The sequence below is a fragment of the Myiozetetes cayanensis genome, unplaced genomic scaffold, assembly GCF_022539395.1.
Source record: "Myiozetetes cayanensis isolate MyiCay16 unplaced genomic scaffold, myiCay2020 scf2-11, whole genome shotgun sequence".
In the NCBI taxonomy this organism is placed as follows: domain Eukaryota; kingdom Metazoa; phylum Chordata; class Aves; order Passeriformes; family Tyrannidae; genus Myiozetetes; species Myiozetetes cayanensis.
The window spans coordinates 75266357-75286351 of NW_026087411.1; the positions used below are offsets into that span (position 1 = coordinate 75266357).

General features: G+C 38.2%; 1 protein-coding gene across 3 annotated transcripts in view; it reads right to left on the bottom strand.

Annotated features, from left to right (window-relative positions):
* The window catches only part of KLHL32 (kelch like family member 32), a 127649-nt gene that overhangs the window by 17819 nt on the left and 89835 nt on the right, over positions 1-19995 (bottom strand). For all 3 annotated transcript variants that reach the window (XM_050315579.1, XM_050315578.1, XM_050315580.1), the window contains exons 7-8: positions 19545-19760; positions 373-1099 (exon numbers count right to left, since the gene is read on the bottom strand). In XM_050315579.1, the coding sequence (XP_050171536.1) occupies positions 373-1099; positions 19545-19760 (943 nt within the window). The remainder of the gene's footprint in view (positions 1-372; positions 1100-19544; positions 19761-19995) is intronic.

Below are 19995 nucleotides of genomic sequence, written 5' to 3' on the forward strand. Positions count from 1 at the left end.
CAGAAGTACCAGATCATACTACAGAAACTGTGTTTTGTTTGTTTGTTTTTAGGAAGCACACAGAATTTATCATCTGAAATTTGTCCAAAAGTGCATTATCATTCCAATTCACTATGATTTATGAATGGCAGCTATGAGATAGCACATATGACATGTGCAGCTTTGAAAGACAGAGAGACACTCAGGAGAAATAAAATACAGTGTAGATACATTATGCTCCTATATTTCTACTCAGACTTCAACTCTTTGAAACAGTCATCTCCTAAGACAAAAGTTATCATGACATATAAACCAAAGAAGATTTACTAGTCTAATTCAAGACAGTATTTTAGTATTTTGTTAGTACCTCAAACTGTGTGAAACGTTTTCTACCTGATATCCAAAGAAGACCATCCACCACATATCCCGCATGGCATGAGAGCGACCGATCAAAGGACTGTACAAAGGTCCACTTGTTCTTCTTGGGGCAGTAGCGTTCCACTGTAGGTAACACTTGACGCAATTCATTTCTGCCCCCTACGGCATACAGGTACTCATCCACGGCTCCCAGCACAAAGTGTTCCCGACAGTTCTTCATCGGAGCTATCTCAGCCCAAGAGTTAGTGCGAGGGTCGTACCGACAGACTGTTCTCACCGCACACGTGCGCCCCGTGGAGTGCTCTGCCTCTCCACCAGCTACAAAAAGAAAGTCTCCCATGACGGCAACACAGTGGTGGCTTCTCCCTACAGGCATAGGTGCTAGCTCGCTCCAGTTAGCAATCCCTGCGATATGAACGTTCTCCTGATCTACCGGATTGAAGTATCGCAATTCCTTCACTTTACAGACTTCACGTTTTTTCCCACCAATAATGTAGAGGGTGTCTGACTGGAAGCGGGGTTTTGTCCTTGCGGTTTGCCAAACTGGCTGTGCATAGACGCTCTGGTGGTACGCCAAGGCCTCATTAATGAGTGCTGTTGCAGTTTCACTTGCTTGGACAAGCGGATGAGTAAGAGCTACAGTATGCAGTGTATCCACATCCATAAGGCCAAAGCGGACGTACTGGAGAAGTTCATCCAGGTACTGGTAGCGGCAGTTGTGTTCCAGCCACCTTACAGCCAGCTAAAAGTGCGGAGAAGGAAAGGAAAAAACAAGACACCAATTATTTGTGTACAATTCTGTAAAAATTTGGTCTTTTGCAAACTGCTTGCATTGCAAGAGCAGCTGTGTATTTGCCTCAGTAGGGGTATCTATCAATCTAAAAAGCAGTTATGAAAGCCTATTAGTCAACATAAAAAGATACCTACTAAAAAGCTACTTATAGTAGTATATACAGTGTATACACAGAAGCATTTTATTGCACCAGCCCCCCTGAAGAATTTCCACAGCATTATCAGCTGGCACTACTGCTATGCAATACTCCCATCATACAATCTGTGATGCTGTAGGAGACCATACTACTCCTGAACCAAGCTGCTGGAGCAATAATATAAAAATAGGGGCTATGGGATGACTGGATACCACAGGTACACTACAAAGAAGTAAGACTAATGTTAGAGGATTAGAAAGAGAAATCTTTTCTCCCCTCCATCTTTCATTCTATTTATGACAAAATACTAAAGGCATATAACACAATATGTGTACCACTAAGTGTCATGCCTTCTCTGTCGTTACTGAACTCTCTACTATTTACTTCAGGCCACTTGTTCCAGTCTGTCAAGATGATTCTCAATCCTAATTGTATTTTCAAAAGTGCTTGAAGACCATTCCACCTTCTCATTTTCTGAAAACATAAACCCCATATTATTCCTTCATCCAAGTCATTATCAAAGACATTGATTAGTTCTGTGTAAGGACAGACTCCTCTACTTGATACTTCAAATCATGATGACACAGAACTTGTGTAGCAGTTGTTTTTAACTAGCTGCGTGACAAAGTTTTGGCTAAAACTTACTGCCCTGTACTGATCATGGCAATGTCACATGAAGGAGCTGAAAATAAAGGTTTCTGTTACTCATGGCTTTCATATATGATGTATTAAATTCATTACTGCTTCTGTATTCTAGAAGAGAAGGAAGACGACAAACCAAAACTACTTGTAGTAGAAATAGCCATTGATGGGCTGTAACACAGTTCTAAATTTCCTTCAGTGCAAAGGAGTCAAATATAACTCTCATCAACATATGGCAGAGATGGAAACTTACATGTACGATACCAGCAAGCATCTGTGTATTTATAAACACAATTTATAACACCTTTACTCAGGTTTTGTTTAATCCAGACTTAGAAACCTGGTGCCTACACAGAAACTCCAAAATCCACCATGCCTATACACCAATATATATATATATACACCTTTCTCCACTTTATGAATAACTATAGTGCCTGTGTTTTAGCCCCACTGTCAGTAACAATTAGCAGCTGTAATCAGTACTGGCAAAATAAAGTCGAAGCCATTATAGACTTTATAATGCTGTTTAAAATGCTCACAAGTAAGCAAGCAAAAAAACAAACAAAAAAAACCACAAAACAAAACCATCCACAATTTTGAGCTTTAAAATATTTGTATCACTGCTAAATAATTTACAAAAATAAGGAAAGGCTCCTACTCCTTCTGACATATAGGCAAATTCTGTTTAAACTGCTAGAAGCTTCTTTTCTATTAATTTTAATGTAAGAATGTGTGAGAAAAGGAAGCTACAGCCTAGTCCCTATATCAACTTTAATAAATAATATATTTTGCCATATTCATCTTCTAAACTAAGTAAATGACAAATGTAGACCCTCAGAAGGACAGGATTTTCAAACCAGATTAATTCTCTTATTCTGATGCCTTAACCCACAGGATTCTTCTTCTTCAAGGTTACATTACACGATTTAGCAATAGAGTGCATTCTCTAAACAGCAGAAAAGAGATGGAAAAATATGCTGTGGCACAGTTGGAGCATACAAAGAAGTACACCTGCATGTTGGATAGTGATTTCATTGCTTTTCCAACACCTGCTTCTGCTTCCAGTCCAAGTCACACAGCCTCAGAGCTCAGTCCTCCCCTCCCAGCTGTTAATGGTGTACATACCACACACATCCCTCAGCCGGAGAGGGCACAGAGGCAGTGGAGGTTAAAGCCGAATCAGGAATTTCACTCCTGTTGAAGATAACCCTGCAGGAAGTAGTTACCTGGTCTTTTGGGCTACCAGCTATCCCAGGAAGCAAGATAGCCCATCACGCCTGTGCCCTGCATGTTCAGCATCCCCCTGAAATCCTTCTCACGTCACTCTGCTAGGAAACATGCCAGACCTTCACTTGACATCACAGGAAGTTTTCCAATCAGAAAAGCCAAGCTACTTCATGAGTGCAAAAAGCTTGACATACTCATCAGTTTCACCTGGAAACTACTTTAAGTCACAAAGTCAGTGTTAGGGAAAGTTGCTGTTCACAGAGCTCTAAAGAAAGCAAACAGTTTTCTAAGTCTGGGCTCTGGCAGGGGCCACAGGAACTCCATTAAAGTCATGTTGGTCTGTTCTTTAGCTGACGTATTCATATAGTAGCCCAATGGACTGTAAAGGAAATATGGTACTTTATGTCCTCTAAGGTGTCTAATAACTGATATGAAGCCAAAAAGTGACAGCAGCAGAAAAAATGAGGGCATTGGAGTGTTGTCTTTTTTGGGGGGGATGTTTGTTTGTTTGTTTTAGCAACTACAAATACAAGGAAACAAATTTTCTAAAGTTTTGAAACAATGAATTCACACTGTCTCATTAAAACAAATGGAAATACTTGATTGTAATAACTTAGTGAACATTCCCATTTTAGGAGAAAAGAAAATTTTAAATATGGAAACAAAAGTGGAGAGATGTGTTTTCCTGGACTGAGATCAGCTATATGCAACACAAATTATCTGATTTGTATGTGACAATCTGTTGATATACACTGGGTAAAGAGGAAGAACCACAAATCTCTTCTTTCAATACAAATCTCACCTGTTTCTTAAAATAAGCAAAACATTTTGGCCAGAAAAAAAAGTCAATATCTTTGTATCCTTAGCATATTGAACAGTGCTATAGATCTGATCCTATTGATTGATAAGCCAAAAAGAGTCATAAAAGCAACACAGTTACTACAGTAATCGCCATAAAGCACCACCAAGGGAACTTCAAAAGAGCAAAACTTGGACTTTATTAGTTAGGTCTTTGAGAACCCTGGAAATACATATTTTAGCTCTAAACTCACACATAATTTTGCTGGGTTTTGGATTTTATCTAACCCAGCAAGCCTCAGGTGTTCCAGACTGGAATCTCCTGTCTCATAACCACATCTCAATTGGCAACGAACAGGGGTTTCCAAAGGGTCTAAATCTGAACCTCAAAAGGGTCCTTAGTCCTCCTCTCTCTCTCTAGAGACTACAAAGGACAAAACCCAGGGGGGTTAGGGATTCATTTAAGCATTTTATTTAAGTAAGGTGAACTACATTGGTCTGTATCACTCATTTTAGAAGAAAAACGTAAGAATTGCTGAGGAAAAAACCCCCACCACACAACAAAACACACACAAGGCTTTTCAAAGCCTTGAGTTACACATGAATATTTTTAGAAGTTAGTAACCACGCAGCACAGCCTTCAGACTCTCTGCAATTTTATCAATCAGGTACTATCTTTCAGTTGTGGGCAGCATGGAAAATGAATGTCTCAAGCCTAGATGCAGAAGAGCCTTAAAGATAAAAATCTTTTTCTTCTTTTTATTTTGAATTTAAAATGTGCATAAAAATAAGACTGTAATGAGCTGCATGTGGAACAATAAAAATTATGAGGTATTTGCATTTCTTTTGCACCTTGAGCCAAACAACTACAAAATTATGCATATGATTCTCTCAATCCGAACACAGTAAATATTAATAATCTCTGAATCAGCAATGAAATGCCGTTTGCCCCTGAACCCTGAAGAGACTTTCCAACTCAAAAAGTTGTAGTACAGTGACGGAGACCACATTTACAAGGCACCGAGCTGAGCCATGTGCGTGTAGCCTGTGAAAACAAAGCTGTGCCATCCCCCACCCTCTATGCACAGAGACATTTTAAAATTACCTGTTTGTCAGTTTTACAAATGTGTGTCTACGTAAGCAGCCCCCGGTGCGGCACTGCATTAGCAAGTAGGCATGCTTTCATTTGCTCTTTCTGATTTTACAATTAGAATTAAAACATTTGCTCTGTTCGGGGTGAGCTGATAAACAGGGATTTTAAAATTTCCTTTTTTTTTTTTTTTTTCAATGTGAAAAATGAAAGAAAAACGTTCCTCTAGATGTATTATGCCTTTGGGCTCCATGTGAGGGAAGGGAAAAAAGACAGAGAAAGCTACTGTGAAGGTCACAGAGTGAAAGAACTTCCTCAGGGCACAGAATAAATTAAATCCCAAGGAAAAAATAAAATGTGATTTCCAGAGTGTGAGGCACAAACTCAAAATGACAATGATTGACAGCCAAACTATATCCGTGCAATATCGAAGACTGCACGTTCTCATTTACCTCAGTGTAGCCAGCAAGCGCCCATTAAACATCCGTCTGATGCCCAAATTAACCTTCTTGGCAAACTGAAAGAGGCACAAACTATCATAATCAACCTTTCATTATCACAGCAGCCTCTAGTTAAAGGGTCAGAATAATTGTGCCATCAGAGCCCTGATTGTTTTCAATCAACAGACGACTGGAGTGACAGCTCAGTGATGGAGTAGTTTGATGAAACCGCACCAGGCCTAATCAGAGCAGATGAAAGGAAGGCATGATTGGTGCAAATGAACAGTCGTGCCTCTCTTTTTCATTTACAATCTGAAATTACTCTTAAATTTACAGGGTTTTTTCTCCCTTATGAGTACCTCTGAAAGAATGTTTGACTTATTATGGGTTCTGACAGTGCAGAGTTATAAAACACAGGTAGGGTTTTCAGCCCAGGCTTTAAGTGGGTATTCAGCATAATTTTAACAAATTCACTCTTGAAAAGCACAAAATGACTAAAGACTTCCAGTGACCTAACCTTTCAGTGCTGTTTGATTAGCAGAACAATTTATCATAGCTCACATTCTTCATGATAAGAGAAGATTAAAAAAAACGGGCAAAGATCTCTTGCAAATGTTTTCTCTTAGCCGATATATTTATTGCATTATTGCTCTCCTCACACACATTGTTCTCTCTCACACACACACAAAAGAAAAAAAAATTAAAGAACACTGCATTAATAACCCTTTTCCTCTTTGAATGAATAATAGAATCCAAGCAAAGGTTTGTTTGGAGATGAAAGCAGAGACCAATTATCATGCCACTGACAGCATCAATATTTAGCTTTCTGGTGGGTTGGGTTGTTCATTCCCACATTCTAAAGGATGGAAAATTAATCAATCCGACCAGGTGTTTCTTACCTTACTCATCAGCACAGATTCCGAGTGTCTCACAAATGAATAGGGGAAAAAAAAAAAAAAAGGAGGGAAATAATTTAGTGGCTGCTTAGGCAAAATTTGGAAAGAACGAAAGATTCAAGTTTCCTGCGCCTCCTCAGCTAGATCATTTCCTCTCCCAGACTTGCACTGCTCCAGCCACATGGTTTCCCATCCTCACAGTGCTGCTGTAAGGAAAGTGAGGTCAAAAAGAATCAAATTGAATAGTATCTCTGAAAGAAGCAAGTATTTCAAGTGGTGAGTGGTAAATCTTTTGTTCCGTGTTCTTGATCATCATCAGATGTTCTCTAGTTTTTCAAGCATCACAAAATGCACACCAATATTCAGGTCAGCATATCAAAACAAAAAAGCAGCTCAGAAGCCAAGATTAAGATTTGCCTGGAGGGGGAGTGGGTAGAGAAGTTTGATCCAAACACCAATGGATCTTCAGAAATTTTATGTCATGTACCTCTTCTCACAAGACAGAATGGAAGTTTTAGTTCATTAAAAGTTTGGGACCATAAGCAAGAACATTCATCTAAGTGGAAGACAGACAAGTGCTCTCAGTGGAAGAAGCTGTGAGCAGACTTGCACATCCTTGCTGACACAGAGGATGCCATTTAGAATTATTGAAGTCTATTGTTGATATAAGTAAGTTGAAAGGCTTTCTGGTCCTTTTTATTTGTATAGTTAGGGAAATCTTGCTACCCTCAGAGAGCATGGAGGCTTTAAGCCTCCAATTAAGATTTATTAGCTCCAAGTCCTAGGTAAAAGAAGCACAAACAAAGTTGCCCAGTCTTGCAATAATTTGGCAAGTACTTTCCCCCCAGTGCTTCCACTTGGCTGACAGCTGAGTTTCACCTTTCCTCCCATTTCAAATATTAAACATTTCCCAAGTATAAAGACACTGTTTATGAAATATATATATATCTATGTATATATATCTATATATTTAGTGAACTCTTGGGAATGAACCCAAAACATTCCTAACACACCAGTGAAGAAGGGAAGTAACAGTTTAAGAAGCTGCCAACACATGCTTTGTTGGATATAGCAGAAAGAAGACTCAGAAGCAAACATGTTTCTTTACATAAATAGCAATGTCTCACATTCATGATTCCCCACCACAAGGGATCACAGCACATATTCAAAGATCCTGTTATTCTGTTATTTGTCCCCAACTCCTACCGAGCCAACCCCACACTATTCTAGATCCTTGCCTCAACAGTGGCACTGGCATTGTGTACAGGAGGGCCCCTGAAGTGTCTTCCCAAACTGAAGACTGAGATCCCAGCTGGCAGGAAAGACAAAATATGCATCCTTCCAGACTCAACCATAATCACTGCCATGCAGTCAGATTCTTAGCTTCACAGATGGACAGGATTTGGAGGACTGAGAGATTGGCTCAGGCAATAAGGAGGGAAGCCAAATATAAATGAGTTACGACTTCAGGAAATACATGGCCCCAAAGGAAGATTAGAGAAGGCCAAGGTTCATTATATCTGGAGGGTGAAAGCACTTTTTAGTGTGTATCCTCCTGACCTGTGATCAGTCTCTGCAAAAGCTGCAGTGGATTTGTCCAGAATACTACTGAAGGAAGCTCTAGGTCTGCTAAATAAGAAATACTATACCTCTTGGTTGGAGTTTGCTGTTTTGGGACCTGTGTGCTGTCAAGATGACAACCTGCAACTTTGAGAACATGAGCCCTGCAATCTGTAAACCACTTTGCACGAGGCAGAAATTTGATTTTGATCTTTCAGCTGAAAAACACTGCAGCAAGCAGAGTTATTGGTTGAAGTCTCTAGCACCAAAAGTGATTTATTTCATGATATTATACTGCTATTAAAGCAGATGTACATAATGGAGCTGTATTAATAAAGAAATTATAAAAATAAATGGCATTAAAGTGAATCACAATGTATTAAAAATACTTCTCAATTTTTCTCAAGTGCTGATAAGATCCATCTTTTTAAAGCATTTAAGCTGTAAAGCAACCATCACCAGCTGCCTTTCCTCACAAGGCTGCCAGACAAAAATATTGTCCTGTACAGTCTTTCTATTGGTGCAAGGAGGATACACAACCTACACACCTTTGGCAGATTTCTTAGTCATAATTATACAGCTCCACTGGTAACAATTTTAATACCTGTACTTCCATCTCAGAAATTTTCATTAAACATTTACGCACAACATCCTTGTGAGAAAGAAAGGAATTCCTCATCCAAAGACAAAATCTCCACCAACCAAGTACAGTTCCTAGCATTCTCAGCCCCGTGATTTACTGCAAGTTTCCATCTTCCCTGGTGCTATATAATTATAATGGCCTTCTCGAAAGGGACATTATTTTATCAAATAGGTTTGTGAGAAAGACAGTGTTAGTTCCATTTTTTATTTATGTGTTTCTTAAGAAACATGTAGAAAAAATTATCACTTTTATAATAACAGTCAAGAATAGAATGTATGCTTTTTAGAATTGTATTAACTTCTTTTACACACTTTCTCCATTTCTTACATTTACTGGCAATGAGACTAGGAAGAAGTCCACGTGGAAGACTAAACTCAATAAAGATATTCCCACTTCTTAAACTTACAATAAAACAACTATGATCAAAAAATCAGCTTAACAACAGGCTAGCCAAACTACATTAATATATAAAATGATATACAGTAAGGAAGAGTTGCTATAAAAGAAAAACTGAACTTATCTACTGGAGCTCAAAGCGAAATAAGGTACAGACAGAAGGTAAACTCTCAGCTGTTGTAAATTATCACAGCTCATGGAAGCTTGCCATTTTACACCTTCTGGGGAATCTGAACTTCAAAGTTATATAGCATTTTCATTCCAAGTATCTCAAAGCAATTTATAAGCAGTAAAACTCAAGGTTCTCTGAGAGAAGTGTACATTTCAACCACTTTCATAAAGAGAGAACTAAGATACAGAAAAATTAAGTGGCTTAATCGAAATCCTCTGTCCCTTCAAGTTGTCCAACTGAGTCTCTTTACTCCACTACAAAAATCCTGTGGAGATTTTGGTGTTCCATGCCACACAGCAAAGTCTGGTGAGATGTAGGCATCAGAAACTGAGGATAAAACAGTTCCCTAAGTATCTTCCATCAAAAGTACTTGAGGCATTTTTTCAGCTCTAAGTACATCTCCATACAAGCAGTAAAACTGCCTTTTTTTTTTTTTCTTAACTTTGGAGTAGCAAAGACAAAACTATCCCACAGTGTGCTTCAAGAGAAGTCCACTCCTGTACAATCAGGTCCTCAAATCATGGAGGAGTTTCCTCTAGAGTCATTCAGAGCTTCAGAGACCCACAAATGCTCTTCTTGCACCTAACTTGTTGCTTCACTATGACAGAAGGAGCAAGCAAGGCCCAGTGTAACTCCTAGCAATGACACTCCATGCTTAGAGGTGTGTGTTTAATGTATAAGCTTGTGCGTAGCTCCTACTGCAACAGACTTTACAGCTACCTCACTGTTCACAACAACTCTATTTTCCTGTGCACTCCAATGACTGTCACAGCTGGGAGTGTAAAAAATAAAATGAGTGAGCTGGGATTGATCACACTGGAAAGGCTCTACTTACTCTTGCAATCAAGGTAAATTTTGTTTTAACAAGATCATCAAAAAAGGAGTTTGTGGAGGGTGACAAAGCAAAGCAAATAAAACAAGAGCAAAGCAATAAAATCAAATTCAAAACATGGTATTCAGAAACACAATCTTGCTTTTTACAGAGACACGATCTCACTTTTTTCCTTTGAAACAAGTCCAGCCATAGACAGTTTGAAATTAAAAGGAAGCCTCCCCATCATAAGCGTTTCTAAAATGTAGATTCATACGTCCCTAAAACCTGACTCTTTTCAATAACTGGATCAAATGGTAAGAAGCTCTGAGGCAAAAACTTCTTGCCATCCATTTTCTAATTCATCACAAAATGCACAAGTTTGGACCCTCCATCATTTGTTATGATGGCAGAACCAACATTGCTAGGTGCTTTATATCTGGTAAGTTTTTGTGAAGCTGCAAAGAACAGAAGCTTATCTCTTCATATACACATCTGTCTAACTAGGGCTCTTAACTGTGATTTTATTTCAGTTTAAGGAGATTAGGGTTTATGATAGCATTTATCTTTTCTGAAACAGGGTAAGGACAGAGCACATGGGAGGTAGAAAAGGATCTCCCTCCCAGGAGCCATCATTTCAAAATCTAGACCTGCTCTTTTTTATTTTTAGAAGAAACATTCAGGCTGACATCAAATGCATTGAAACTTTACATAGTCACATTTAGCATTAAAATAAGTTGCTGGTACATAATTATAAGTGGAAATGACAATTTTTCACCATCTGATACGTATTGTTTTTATTGCTATCCCTTTCTTGTTACTTTTACCTCTGAAATACATTTTAGAAGTGTAGTGGCTCACTATGGAGACAGGAACCTACAAGCTTTCATCAGTAAAAGTTGTTAGAAAATGAAATAGGCACAAAATCAACAAAATTCTATAAAAATGCAATTCAGCTCTGTGAAAATTAGTCTAAATGGTTCTTGAATGTAAAAAGATTCTTATTCCTTTCTTCCCTATTGTTAGGCTGTAATTTTCTAGGGATTTAATAGACAAATCCAACAAATCACATAAAAATGTATCATTTTCTATAATAATCTTTACAACAGCTATACAGGACTTGTATGTCATTAATATCTTTGGTCACACACAAAAATGTACTTCAAAGTATATGCTTTTCTTAGTTGCTTTATAAATATTCAGGCTCTCAACATGCTGTGTTACTACAAAACCACCGAGGTCAAATCTTCCAACTGAAATCACAGAATGGTTTGGGTTGGAAGGGACCTGGAAGGTCATTAGTTCCAACCCCTTGCTGTGGGCAGGGTCCACTACACCAGCTTGCTCAAAGCCTCATCGAGTCTGGCCTTGAACACTTCAAGGGACGGGGCATCCACAATTTCTCTGGGCAACCTGTTCCAGTGCTTCACCACTCTCACAGTAAAGAATTTTTTCCAAATATCTAATCCAAAGCTACTCTCTTTCAGTTTAGAACCACTGCCTCCTGTCCTATCACTATGTGCCCTTCTAAAAAGTCCCTCTCCAGCTCTCTTGTAGGCCCCCTTTAGGTACTGAAAGGCTGTCATAAGGTCCTTCTGAAGTCTTCTCTTCTCCAGCCTGAACAAATCCCACTCTCTCAATCAATTTATTGACTCTCATTTAATCCCCATATGATGGGCTTCAGATTAATGCAGGTATCATCATTTTTAAATGATGAGTTAATTTTTTCAAAATCAACTTATCTTTCTAAAAAAAAAGCTCTTTCTTTTAAAAAATAACTTAGACACTTAGAACCACATTTGTAAATGCATTTAAGACCCCAAACGTATCTGATGAATTAAGAATGTCAGAGCTTCCCCGCTACAAGATTGAAACAAACATAAATTTATTATTTAAACTGACTAAATAATATCTGAAGCAAACTGAAACACCTGCAACTGCTAAAAGCTGAACCTCATAAAATGCACACCTCTATGGTTTCAAACAGACATTAAAATAGGCTCCACCCTAAAGGAGCACTTTGAAAGCTTTTCAGCACAGATTTTCATTTCAGAGACTGTGATCTTTCGATCTGTCATTACTATCCCACATAGACCTATAGCTTGGAAGCCACTTCACAGTAAGGCTTCTTAAGATCTTTTCGACAAATGTATTTGTTGTAATTTCTTCCACTTCTCCCCGGCACGAGGGAGTCCAAGGTGATCAAAGGAGTATAAGGAACCCTTTGTCCTAAGGCAATGAAACCCACAGCCATGCAGCTCACTTGCACATCTGGAAGCTGCCAAGGGCGGCACAGCTGCCATAAGCAAAGACGTGCAGGAGTGTCACTGCTTTTCTATCTCCTTGCCTCCTCAACCTCCTGAAGCCACTAGTGTCCTAGTCCTGGAGCAGAAGTGATAGCATAGGTCAACAGCTAATCAGATCTCAGCAGTCATGCTGAACTAATCCACTTATTAGCAGGTCTAGACATAGGAGGGCAACTTTACTACATCTAACTTGGCACAATTACTTTAGGTGCTCAACCCCGAAACTAGATTCTAGAGATCTTAACATATTGATGACCATTTGTATGATTTCAGAAAACCTGCAATTCCACTTTCTTTCTCCGTCTTCTTTGGCTTTGTAATTACAAGTAGAAGTAATGTTTCTACCAGCTCCCAAAGGAAAACTTGTTGAAATATGGAGCTTGGAATTCTCACAAGAGCTTCTAATTTTCTATCATTTTCCACAAGCTTGAGTTGACTGGTAACAGTGTTAAACAGCTTTACTGGGAGTTTGAAAGAGTAGAGATTACTAACATTTATATCTCTGAATGGAAGACAGTAATTAAGGTAGAAACAGCAGACTGCCTCATTTGATCATCTGTAGTATCTGTGGTTGTAGACTTTATGTTATTTTCTTTAACTTAAAGATTAAAGTGATTTATATTTCCAACCACACCTGGGTTTCATAATAGCCTCAGCAACTTTTTTTTTATATAACCATATATGTGTATACTAGTACAATTATACTTCAGTTAATCTCCAATAGATCAGAGCCACAAAGAGCATAACAGTCAACATAAACCCCCCCACAACAGACAAAGTCAAACACAGAATGTAATAACACGGAAGATATCTTGCTGTGTGTGCACCTTGGTGTCCTTCTCTGGCTTTCTAAATCAAAATGCACATCCATTGCTTAGCTGAAGAAGTGACCTAAATTCAAGAGCTGTGGGCACAGCAGCCTTTCTAAATACTGGTGTGATATTCTCTGCACTTCTGAAGGTAATCTGGGATAAAAAAGGTGAGGCAATATTACTGTAGGACAGTGAAACAAAAGTAATGCTCTTCAGTAATTCTCTACTGCTCACAGCAATAGCAGCAAAATAATCAAGTTTTCTGATTGGAACTGACATGTATCAAAAAGAAAATCAGAAGAACACACAGTTGTTCCTAACATAAACCCAGCTTTAATAGAGAAAATCCCTTTCTATACTATACTGCTATACTTGGTAAATAACAATATTAGCTAATACTGGAAAAACAGGAGGCAGAAACTTTTAAATGTTCAGAACCAAAGCATATATAAAGTTCACAAAACTTTACTGTCAAGGACAAGATTAAGAGCCCATTAGAATTACGCTAAGGCAGACAAAGGGGCAAGGCGTTTCATAAAGTAAGGGCACAGTGCCAACAGGGGCAGCGCTCATTTTCCCTGTAAGCCAAAATGCCATTTTGACATATTACAAACGATGCAGAAATTGTATCAGTAAAATAGCATGTGACCTGAGCACATCAGCAGGACAGTGTGAGGTTCCGCTGCTTGATTCACGTATCCTGCATGAACCCTGTCTAGTCTGCAGCTCCAGTGGACACTGACCTCCTTGCAGACCTTAGGCCACAACTACCTGCCTGGCCTATATATAATGGATGTCCTACCAAAAATATTGCACGTGCAACATTAATCCCACACAGTCTGGAGATACTGTGAGGAATCAGGGGAGATACTTATGTTCATGAGGATTAGCCTTAGGAAAAGGAAATGTACGTCCTATCATAGGTTATGTTTTCCCACTACTTTGAGGGTAACTACGTGATCTTGCTTGCAGCTAGTCATGATACACACAGTGCAACAGTGGATACTGGGATTCACAGGTGGCTCTCTGGAGCTTTTATCTAGACTACTCATGAAAAGGGTACAAAACAGGAGGTGAAAGCACCGCAAAACATGCATGGGCAATATATTAATTTTCCCATTTAGCCTCACCAATTCACCTCAGCCTTGATATGCATTAAACTCCTTTTTTCTCTCCTACATCTCAGTTGATGAGAGGCTGACAGCTACATTTTAGTGTGGTGGTTTTCTGTTTAGGGTAAATATCCACTAGGAATGAGCATTAGACCAGACATTATTTCACTTATTGCCCAAGAGAGCACTTAGGCTTATTTCTTGAACAGTGAAAGGCTAATATACTGCTTAAACATAACATTGATTACTGAGATGCTTTCCTTCACTTACTATTTTATGTCATTATTTGTTTTGCAGTAAAACTTAAGTTCACATTTAGCAAGGCAATTAGGCCACATTTCATCAAAACATACATATATCCCTGAGAAAAATTATTTTTGCTCTCTCCATATTTAAAATTGCTCTGCAATACCAAAAGATTGACAGAAAAAAAATCAAGTACTGCACTGAAGGAATGGCAAGCTTGTACTGGAACATGACAACCCCCTTTAGAAACTGCTGTTCTGCATAGGTAAATGTGTGCATCACGGGATGAATAGAAGATGTCTTTGGGCCCGTCTTCAGCAGAGAACTGTTTCATCACAACAGCCACAATGCGTACCGTGCAAAATATCCTACTCCAAGATTTCTGCTGAATACTTTTGGCCCTCCACAAATGTCACTAGGAAATTCAAAATGAAGCTCAAGTATAAAAGAAGGCAGCTGAAAATAGGGTACTTTACTCTCCCTTGGAAGAGGATAAACATGACTGTAATAATAATAATAAAAAACTGGATTTATACATTTATTATTTTTATAAAACTGACGTTAACTCATATTGAACTATAACACTGTGGCTTTTCTGTCATTTATTTTCCTATTTATTCAAGCAAAGACAATTTTCTAATATAGAGACCAAACACTGGTTTTGCACATCCCATCTAAAGGAATAAAAAGAATAACTAGTGCTACACTTTCTATGTGGAACTTGTTCTTCATGAACTCATAATCAGAATTTACACACAAAGAAGTTAACAGGGCTAGAATCTCTTAGGAGACTAGCCCTGGAAAAGACACAACCACTCCTGCAGTTTTATTTACCAATTTTTCCTACATTCCTTGTTTATCAGTTAATTACCAAGAAAGTGAGATGCATGGTAAAGCAAAAAAAACCAAAACCAAAACAAACCAAAAACCAAGAAAAAACTTGGTTTTTTCCTCAGCTTCAGAAGTACTGAAAAATATTAAAATTGACCTGCTTTTAATGTTAGCTGTTGAAAAGATATATTGTTTAACCACCTACTTAAACAGTAGCAGAGATGGAAGAAACTACTCTATACTCATCTCACATTAAGATTTTTTTCCAAATGTGATCTGGGAGTTCACCTTGGATGAAAGGCAGTATTTAATACAGTACCACCTGACCAATGTACTGTGGGGAGACAGAATGATCCAGTAGATATTTCTATATGTAACTATTAGTATGATCTTTGAAATACGAGTATTTAAGCCTTGTGACACTGAATTTTCTAATAAAACCATAAGGCATAACTGTATTATAACTAAGGCTAACATTAGTTTTTTCATAAATCTTTGGTTTGCTTTCTATTTGCTAAGGTTCCAAGAACAAGTCCTCTACTGCTGTATTGCTCCAACATGTTCCATCTTACAGGGTTGGTTACTTTTTCAATTATCAAGAGAAAGAATTCACCTGCTTCCTTAAAGTAAAGCCAATGAGCCTTTCTTATAATGGCCAATTATGAAAAGACTCACTTTTCACTTCATGATAAACTAGACATTTGTGTCCTTATCAGGACTGCTTCCTATGGGAAAAAAATGTGCTGTGCAGGTCACAATGAAGAAGTAAAAAACTAAAAAATTAGTTTCTTTTCCTCCAACTTCTTCAGGATTCTTCCTTGGTTTCCTTCATCTTTTTTTATTTAATTCTTTCTTCCATGTCAATGTTTTAAGTTTACACATTTGAATGCAGCTGACAAATAATAAATTTCCTATATACAAAATAATATTTCATAATCTCACATGTTAGTAAAATGTAAAAACTCAATATGAAAACAAATCTTGTGTCAACTAATAATCATTACTCCAGGCTTAGCCCACATAAAAATCCCCTAATGATGTAAATAGTAAATTTCTCAAATTTCACAGTCTATGCAGGCTTTCTGGTGGGCTTTTCATTGTTTATTTGTTTTAGGAAATACATCATTATAGTCCTTGTCTATTGCCTCCACTTAAGACACTCACATGAAGCCATGGAGTCTGAAAAATCAACAGGAATTACTGTAGTACTCTACATTAACTTATATCCTAGCACATTGACATTACTATTAATGTTTAGCTTTCTCAAACTTGATCTGTTCACAGCTGTATTTCACCATATTCACTAAAATCGGCCAATTGTGAATTGGTAGTCTAACAAAAATCCAAAATGTGACAGATAAGAACTGCAGTCACTTCAGTTTAAATCACATTCAAGCATCATTCTGTGTACACATTGGTACATTAAAATAACTGCCTTAATCTTTACGTGCATTAGGATCAAATCACCCAGTGGACACTGGGAATTCCAACTAGTGTAAATAACTGTGCTCTGCAGACAGTGGCACCCTTTCCAAGGTTCTCTGAGGGGAAACTTTAATTTGTGCTTAGGGTTTTGTGGCAGCCTACTAGCAGAGGTGCCTTGGGGAACATGCTGAATTAGTATCACCATAACGTGCAGGCATGTGTGTGCAGGAGGCCACACTAGTCACAGGTAAGACAAATCAAACGGCAGCATCCCCCCATCAGCTTTTCTATTATCTCCCCCACTTTGTGCCAATTTCCTCCAGCTTCCCCAACACCTCTTGCTTTGCTGTTCTTCCTTAAGACATGGGATGGGGATTTGTCAAAGTCAATGAGCACTTTATTACAGTGAGAGTGCTCAGTAATGAACAATTCAGCAATTTAATGAGATTCTGTAGATCTGTCTCCAGCCTGTCCATCAAGTTTCACTTCTATAAAGCACCCTGACACTAATCCTCTGGCATGCCCAATCTTCACCCTGGGCTGAATATTAGATTCTTCCATGGTATATTGCATTACCACTATAACCTTAGCAAAAATGATGAACTTAACTACACTTGAGGCAATATAGCTAGTCTGATTTGATTTTCTTCTATTGGGTTGACTACGAGGGAATTACTTATTTACTAAGATAAAGCAAAGAACCAGTTTATTATTTCCTTCTGAATGCCCAAATTGGTAAATATTTATATGTGTCTTTCAATTCATTCTGAAGACCTGGAATATTTATAAATATATGGGGTTTTTGCCAGGTTGCACAGACTGAATTAAAAACACCCATGCACGTTTTGCCTGCAGCGGAAAACTAGTTTAAAAAAATTCTTCCGAACAGCATTAGTAACCTTTAGAGAGGCAATTATGATAACACTTAAATGGACAGTGTGGAGTTTGTTGTCACTCAGAGAGCAGCATATTACCTACAAGTATCTTTCCCCAGTATGACCCTGCAACAGAAACAGAGGCTTTGTCATATTTGCCTCATGAAGTGCTCATTGACTGGAGTGCATACAATTAAGAAAATTATTTCTGAGTTTTTCTGCAGGACAGGACAGGGCAGGACAGGACAGGACAGGACAGTGACACAGGATTTAAAAACTCCTGATGCCTAAAATGGAAGAAAAAGGCATCACTCCCACTTCCCAAACGTCATTACAGCATGTTACAGACAGCATATTACTCTGGATGCAGTTGCTCACTATTGAGCTAGCGTGAAGTTGTACTTCCATGGCTTTCTGTAACAACTTTTCTAGCAAAAGTATATCCAAGCATGTAGCTAGGGGATTTCACTGACCCTGCAGAGAAATGACAATAAAACCTTATCAGCCAATCAAACACGCTCCATGAGTAAGCCTGTGCATCAAAAACTTGTACTTATTTCTAGTAAAGGGAATGTGGGCTAGGACTGCAGAGTACTGTACTGTGCCTAAAAAACAGCAGCAAAACCCAAGCCATCATCATTTGTAGGGTGCTGCAGGCTCTGTTGTACAGGTATCCTCCAGGGATTAAGACAAGAAGAAGTCTAACTTCATATCAGTATTTGGAGAAAATATCATCTTTGTAAAATACTACATAATCTAAAGCCTCAAAGTTTTGGAAACAAATATGCCGGTTACCAGCCTGAAGGGTTAAGTTACATCTACATATTGGTTTTGTGGCTTGAAGAGCTTAACTTGAAAATGTAACTTTTTAAAGAATAAATACTTGTTCCTGCGTGACATTATTAATCCGCAGAACTGCCCCACAGATAAAAACACATTTTACACTTAGAGAAAAACAATGGCATACAAATGTAATTATTTCCTTAGAATAATCCAAAAGATAAGTAGATAAATAACAGGCACTGAAATATAAATCAGTTTTCTGACTCACAGTCTTCTCTGTTGGATCAGTATAACCCACTTCCTAAAAAGAATGCACAGGTTTCTTTCACGCAAGTTACATTCTGCCTTGAAATACAAAGGAATACTTTCCTCTATAAAACATGACAGCAAAAAGGAAAGAGAGAGAAGTCTTTGGGAAACCAATATCATAGAGATGATATGAATTACAATTTTTACAGACATATGATGGAAATGTGTCTAAGGATAGATTTTGGTTTAGTTTTTGATTTTCTCTTAAGAGGCTACATGTTTTTTTCTATTAGGTTTCTTCCCAAGACACGTACTTAAGGTCACAACACAAGGCTTTTATCTTGTTAATATTCTATGGGTAGAAACATGGCTATTTTCTAAATCCTGCTTTTTTAAAGGAAGTGATCACCACTTTGAGTTTTTTGCCACAAACCTTTCGCTGAAGCTTCTACTCATCTCTGAGCAGAGCTGCCTGTGTGATGATTGTCTAATTTGCTTCAGGCAAAGTCAGCTGTGGTGGCCCAAACAATTTAAATGACTATTGAAGTTACTCAGCTAAATGTGACTGACGTGAATGGGACAGACTGCAGAAGCAGGTTTGCCACCAGACTTGTAGCACTAGCCTCATCAGAGGCAATGATAACTGACTTGCATGCATCAGCCATGTCTTCCCACCAACAAAACCCGATCTGGAAGGAAATCTCGGGCTATATTTAAGTAGCACAAGTTAAGCAGTATGACAAATTTCTCTTTCAAACAAAGTAATTGCATTAACACAACACAACATTTTTGGAATTTCATTTAGAAATTTCCCTCAGTTGTTATTCACAGTTTTTGCTCAAGTGCTTATTCTCCCTCGAGATTGCTCCAGGGTTTCAAAACAACAGATTACTGCTATGGTTTATAGAGTATCACACATTCTGGTTGTTCACCAATCTCCTTACCTGCCAGATCTGCTCTTCACTGAGTGAAGTGAGTCTATCACTTTTAAAAACCTCTCGAAGAAGACAGTATGGGAGTGCCAGAACTTCTTCAGGATGACTCTTCAGCAGCTCAGAGAGATGTTTTACTAGGAAGCCAATGACTGCATTCTCCAACAAAGTGAGGTTGAAGAGGTCCGCAAGCTTATACAGGTCCAAGTAATTAAAACTATTTAATTCCTAAATGGATGAAGCAAACAAAATACATCTCAGAAAAACAAACAAACGGACACAAAACAGAGAATAAAACCCCCCACAGGTCTCAGATAATGAAAAAAGGTTATTCTTTTGGAGATGTGGAGAAGGAAAGCAATAGAACTTGAAATTAATTAACACAGCCTCATTCAAAATGTATGTGTAAATGCTACCAGTGCATATGCTAATACATATGATAGTACTAATTTATATTGCAACT